The 6,173-nt window shown below is 48.1% G+C and overlaps 1 protein-coding gene across 2 annotated transcripts in view; it reads right to left on the minus strand.

The window, feature by feature from the left end:
- Positions 1-4,791, minus strand: part of LOC127582047 (rab-like protein 6) — a 79,777-nt gene extending 74,986 nt beyond the window's left edge. For both annotated transcript variants that reach the window (XM_052037004.1, XM_052037003.1), the window contains exons 1-2: positions 4,508-4,791; positions 149-283 (exon numbers count right to left, since the gene is read on the minus strand). In XM_052037004.1, the coding sequence (XP_051892964.1) occupies positions 149-283; positions 4,508-4,637 (265 nt within the window). In that variant the 5' untranslated portion in view covers positions 4,638-4,791. The remainder of the gene's footprint in view (positions 1-148; positions 284-4,507) is intronic.
- Positions 4,792-6,173: the final 1,382 nt, after the last annotated feature.

Genomic DNA, 6,173 nt, shown 5'->3' on the forward strand with positions numbered 1-6,173 from the left:
TCCGCCTTAAAACATTGAGGTTAAAGAACAAAAGCTTCTAATGAAGATTAGCATCTGAATCATTGCTCATTCATTTTGCATAGATAACTGAATAATGCACTTTTGTTTTTATTTGCATTTTCTAAAAATTTCTGCTCTCAGAACTTACTTTTGTAACTCCAGTGAATGCTGGTGACCTGGATCTCCTGAGTTGGGATGTATTGTTCCACAAATTTCTTGCCTTGCAGTCTGTGCCATAGTGTTGTCTTTCCTGTATTCCTATCACCTCGAATCAATATCTTCACTAGAAAAGAAAGCCAGAACCATTAGCTAGTTTGTTAGCACAATTTTAATTTCCCAGTTGCCGTGTCAAAGAGTTATACAGCACAGAAACAGGTCCTTCAGTCCAACTTGTACATGTCACCCAAGGGGCCTAACTGAGCCAGCCCCATTTGCCCACATTTGGCTCATCTCTCTCCAAACCTTTCCTATCCACGTACCCATCCAAATGTCTTTTAAACATTGTAACTGTACCCACCTCTCTCACTTCCTCTGGCAGCTTGTTCCACATATGCACCACGCTCTATGTGGAAAAACTTGCCCTTCAGGACCCTTTAAATCTTTCCCCCATCACCTTCAACCCTCTAGTTTTCGACTCCCCTTATCCATGCCCTTCATAATTTTATAAACCTCTCCAAGATCACATCTCAGCCTCCTACACTCTAAGGAAAACAGTCCCAGCCTATTCAGTCTCGCCTTATAAATCAAGCCCGCCAGTCCTAGCAGCATCCTTTTGAATCTCTTCTGCGCCCTCTTTAGCTTAGTCACATCTTTCCTAAATAATGGTGATCAGAACTTCACACGATATTCCAGGTGCGGTTTCACCAACATCTTGTACAGCTGTACCATGACGTCCCAACTCTATGTCCTCACTGATGAAGGCAAGTGTGCCATACACCTTCTTCACCACCCTGTCTCTCTGTGTTGCCATTTTCAGAGAACGATGTATTGTAGCCCAAGCGCTCTCTCTGTGCTACAACACTCCCCAGGCCCTGCCATTAACTGTACATTTCCTGGTCTGGTTTAACTTCCCAAAATGCATGACTTCACACTTGTCCAAGTTAAATTCCATCTCCCATCCCCTTGTCCACTGCCCCAGTTGTCCAAATCACGTTATAACCTTGGACAACCTTCTTCACCGTCCACTATACCACCAATTTTGGTGCCATCCACAAACTTAATCATGCCAGCTACATTCTCACCCAGATCATTAATAAACATGACAAAGAACAATGAACCCAGCACCGATCCCTGCGGCACTGCTGGTCACAGGCCTCCAATCTAAAAAACACCACTCCACTACCACTCTGACTCCTTCCACCAGGCCAGCTTTGAATCCAGTTGGCTAGCTCACCCTGGATCCCAGGTGATCTAATCTTGTAGACCAGCCTACCATGTGGGACCTTGTCAAAAGCCTTGCTGAAGTCCATCAAGTTTATGACAGTCTTACTTTCCTTCTCTGCTCCAAGGCAAATCATCATGTATACTTCTGCCTAATGGCAGGTGACAGAGCATGAGCAAACAAGCTCACACTGCCAGTGAAGGAGGCAATGGGGCAGTGCAAGGGGTGGTGGAAGGGAACGGGGTAACGAGAAGTGCAAAGGGAATGAGTGGAGAGGTGGAAGATGGGGATCGGGAAGTAACAGAGAAAAGTGCACAACAATGCAGTACAGTAGTTATGTGAACAAGTGCTTCCACCTATAATACAAGGCTACACCACAGGTGGGTACAGATATGTTCTTTTATAACATAAGTGTACACTGGTGAGTACAGATCTGTCTCCCTGCAACATAAGTCCTATATTGCTGGGTACAACAAATTTTACATCATCTAAGTCAGTGATAATACACCTGATTCTGATCCATACAACACTGGAGTAGAGGTGGGTATGGGTTCGTATCTCTAGAACATTGAAGCAGAGGTTAGTATAGGTTCAACCTCTACACTGGGAGCAGTACTCGTGGGAAAAGGTTTATCCCGATGCAATGCTGGTGGCGAACTTGGCAAATGTAATTTAATGTGGGAAAGTGAGAGGTACTGCACTTTGGCAAGAGGAATCTGAAGGCATACTATTATCTAAATGATTAGAAATAAGCAGTAGCGAGATCTAAGTGTTCCCATGCACAAATCGCAAAAAGTTAGTGCGCAGGTGTAACAAGTGGTTCAGAAGTTAAATGGCACATTGGCATTTATCACAAGAGGGTTGGAGTTTAAAAACAGGGAAGTGATATTACAATTGCACAGGATACTGGCAAGACCACAGCGTCCCTTTATTTGAGGAAGGAGATACAGGCATTAGAGGCAGCATAAAAGGTATTCACTAGGCTAATTCTCAGGATGAAAGAGTTATTCTTTTACAAGAAACTAAAGAAATTAGATCTATATTCTTCATAGATTAGAAGAATGTCGATGATCTGACTGAATTAGAAAAGATCCTAAGGGGTTGTGACAGGGTGGATGTTGAGATGTTTTCACAAGTGGGAAAATCTGGAATGAGATTAGGGGCCGGTCATTTATAAAACATAACAGCACAGTGCAGGCCCTTCGGCCCACAATGTTGTGCCAACATTTTATCCTACTCTAAGATCTAGCTACCCCTTCCCTCCCACATAGCCCTCCATAAAACTGAGGTGCATAGGGACTTCTTGCCGAGGGCTGTGATTCGCTAGAATTCTCTACCCCAGAGGCTCGTGGAACCTAGATCATTGAGGGTACTTAAAGAGGAAAAGTATTCCTTTATGATACTGGGTTACAGTAGTGGTGCGTACAGCTGTTACTGTGTAACACTGGGGTAGTGCAATGGTGTGTGCAGCCTGTGTCACTGTATAACACTAGGGTAGTGTATTGTTGGGTACAGCAGTGTCATACACAACTCTGGGGTAAAATAGTGACGGATTCAGCCTGTGTCATTATATAACAGAGCAATTAGAGCACTGGTAGCTACAGCCCTGCCACTGTATAATACAGGGGAACAGTGCAAGTCTGTAGGGCACTAAATATTGAAAGGGAGAGGGAGGAACAAATCCCCAGGGAATTAAAAAAATACAGGAAATGTAGGATGCCGATATTCAGGTTTGAATTACGCCAATACTGACTGGAACAAAACTAGGGTCAAGGGCAGAGGACTCTTGTTACACCAGTAGTGATGGGGATAAGTTAGTCTCTGCATAACACTGGGTTACAGTGCTTGTTGTGACAGGTCCACTGCTGCATGAAACCCAGATATAGGTTAGCCTCCACATAACACTAGGGAAGGGAAGTCTCTCTGTGTAACACTGGGGGTACATGTGTGTTATTGTAACACACTGGGGTGCAGTTCCAGCAGGCATGGCGTCTATCCCTATATTACACTGGCTTGGAGTACCAGTGGGTACAGGTCTGCCTCTGTATAACTCTAAGATATAGGACTGGGGGGGGGGGGGGGGGTAGTCTGTCCCTGTATAACACTGGGCTACAACATTTGTTCTCTGTTCAATTATAAATACATACCATCACTTTGACAACGACTGAGTCTTCGAGATACATCATGAGCAAGTCTCTGTATCTTATCACTATTTCATTAAATTACAGGAGAGCATGGATAGTGTCAAAACATTTAAAATTAGTGGCATTCTGTAGACAAGCACTGTGTTGTCCTGTATCTCCTCCTAGTTCCTATCATGGTATAACTGTACTTAAAAATGAGCAAATTGCCCTGTCACATTCCAGAAAATTGACAGCTAGAGGCTACTGATGCAACATTAGTCTTTGCAGTGCCTGATTTTATGTATAATTGAGTGTCTTCAGAACTTCCAACTACTGAGCCAATGTGCAGCAATCAATTTTGCAGTTTTCCAAGTTGGAAAACAGTGTGAAGTTGACTGGTGGAAAGTTTTGACCCGCCAGTTTGAGCTGACTGGGACTGATCCACAGCCAATGCAGCAATCAGAGAACTGGTTTCCCCACCCAAAGACAAAGGACTGGGAAGACCACTCTTGCAGCCACACATCTCCACCCTCAGACATTTAACCTCCTTTGCTTCACTCCCATCACCCTCTCCATCCTTGATCTGTACACAGGACCAACCTCAACACCCTGCCCAAGCACCAATCACACTCACTCATTTCTGCAACACCCCTCACCGTTCACAGTTGCTCATTGATTTGGCACCACTCCCTGTTTCTGTATATTTGTTTTTCATCCTGAGCCAAACTAATCCTTGCCACTATCCCAGTTGCTGTTATATTTCTCTTCTGACTCCAGCAAGACCCCTAGACCCAGGTCCAATGGCCTCCACCACCCTTGGCTATTGACCCCCACCACCTTTAACCGCACCTCCAGCAGTTCAGTCACCCTTAACCCCATCCCCAGAGTTGAGCCACCCCTGGCCCCAGCCCCCACCACCACCCGTGCCCCCCAGGCCCTCCCACCACCACCACCCCTAGCCCCCCGACCACCCCCGGCTCCCCACCACCCCGGCCCCGCTCACTGTTGTACTGCACTCCCTTGGCGAATCTCCGCTGCAGACTCTGGTTCATGCTCTGGAGCCCGGCCGGGATGATCCGGTCCCTGCCCGGGGCCTGCTCCGTGCCCACCAGCTTTTTCAGAGCCGAAAACATGTTGGCGGGGTGACAGCCTCGACTCAGCGGCCGGGCCCGAAGCCGAGGACGAGCAACCGCAGCTCCGACTCCGGGAGGGGCACATCAACGCGGCAGGCCCGGCATCGCGGCCCGGGGTCAGGGGGCGGGCGAGCCCAGTGCGCCTGCGCACTCAGCACCAACCGGCACGGCCGCGCCGAAACACCCGGCATCCAGTCACGCATTGCGCCTGCGCACTCGGGGCGAACCGGCAGGTCGGTCACCCAGCGCCTTGGTCACACACTGCGCCTGCGCACTGCCTTCCCTCTGGGGCGCTGGTCTCAGGTGCTGCAGCTGGTTTGATGTTGCATTGGGTGCAGTGGGGGTGATGGCTGGGCAGCGTGGACCAGAGGCAGCCCATGCAACCGTACCTGGTTCGTGTAGCTTCCCTTTGGCAGAGAGGAGTTGGATTCCTGTCCCGAAGGGAAGCAATGATGTGGCACTTCTCGCATCATCCCTCAGCCCTGCACCACACCTGCTCTGTCACCACTGGGCGGGCAGGCGCTGACCTGGATTAACCGATAAAGTTATTAGACACACGGATTCCTACATCTGATCTTGCACGCAACATTGCAAAGTCTGTGGAAATGGCATTGAAGAATGTTCATCAACGCAGTACTTTAAGTTTACAATCTAAGTGCGATAGTGTGCTAGAACTTCAAAAGCGGAATCCGAGGCACGTGGACGGGGCTGGCACGAATTGAAGTGACGGATGTAAACGCAAGACATCTGCAGCGTGCAAATCTGACAGCCCCTCCCAAACTCGCAACCTCTAGAACCCCGGGGGACAAGCGCAATTGGCATATAGGAACACCACCATCTGCAGGCTCCCCTCCAAATCGCACTCCGTCCTGACTTGGGAATAAAAAAAATTAAAATAAAAAATGCAGATGCTGGAAATCTGAAATAAAAGTGGGAAATGCTGGAAATACCCAGCGGGTCAGGTGGCATTTCTGGAAAGAGAAACAGAGTTAACATTTCAGATCAGAGTCCCATTGTGAGACCATAAATGATAAGATATCTTTATTAGTCACATGTACATTAAAACACACAGTGAAATGCAGCACGTCTTTGGAATGTGGGAGGAAACCGGAGCACCGGGAGGAAACCCACGCAGACACGGGGAGAACGTACAAACTCCTTACAGACAGCGGCCGGAATTGAACCCAGGTCGCTGGCGCTGTAATAGTGTTCCGCTAACTGCTACACTACCGTACCTGCCTGTGACAACCAAAATAAACCAACTACAGGCAATTCCTAGGTTGACAGGGTACCGTTCCTGAGAATTGTTTGTAACCTGAACTTTTCCCCAACCCAAAGTTGGAAATGAACAAAAAGTGCGTGGGAGAGGATCACAGAAACAGCGGTGATGAGAGAGCTAGCAGGCACGGGAAGAGCGGCCACCGGCCAGCCTCAGTGGGTGAGTGAGTGTGCTCAGTGCTCCCAGCTCTGCTCGGTTGGACCCGGCCCCTGATTGTTGCAGCTCTGGTGGGAGAGAAGGCATGTGGAAATGTTCAT

The sequence above is a fragment of the Pristis pectinata genome, chromosome 23 (genome assembly GCF_009764475.1).
Source record: "Pristis pectinata isolate sPriPec2 chromosome 23, sPriPec2.1.pri, whole genome shotgun sequence".
Classification (NCBI taxonomy): domain Eukaryota; kingdom Metazoa; phylum Chordata; class Chondrichthyes; order Rhinopristiformes; family Pristidae; genus Pristis; species Pristis pectinata.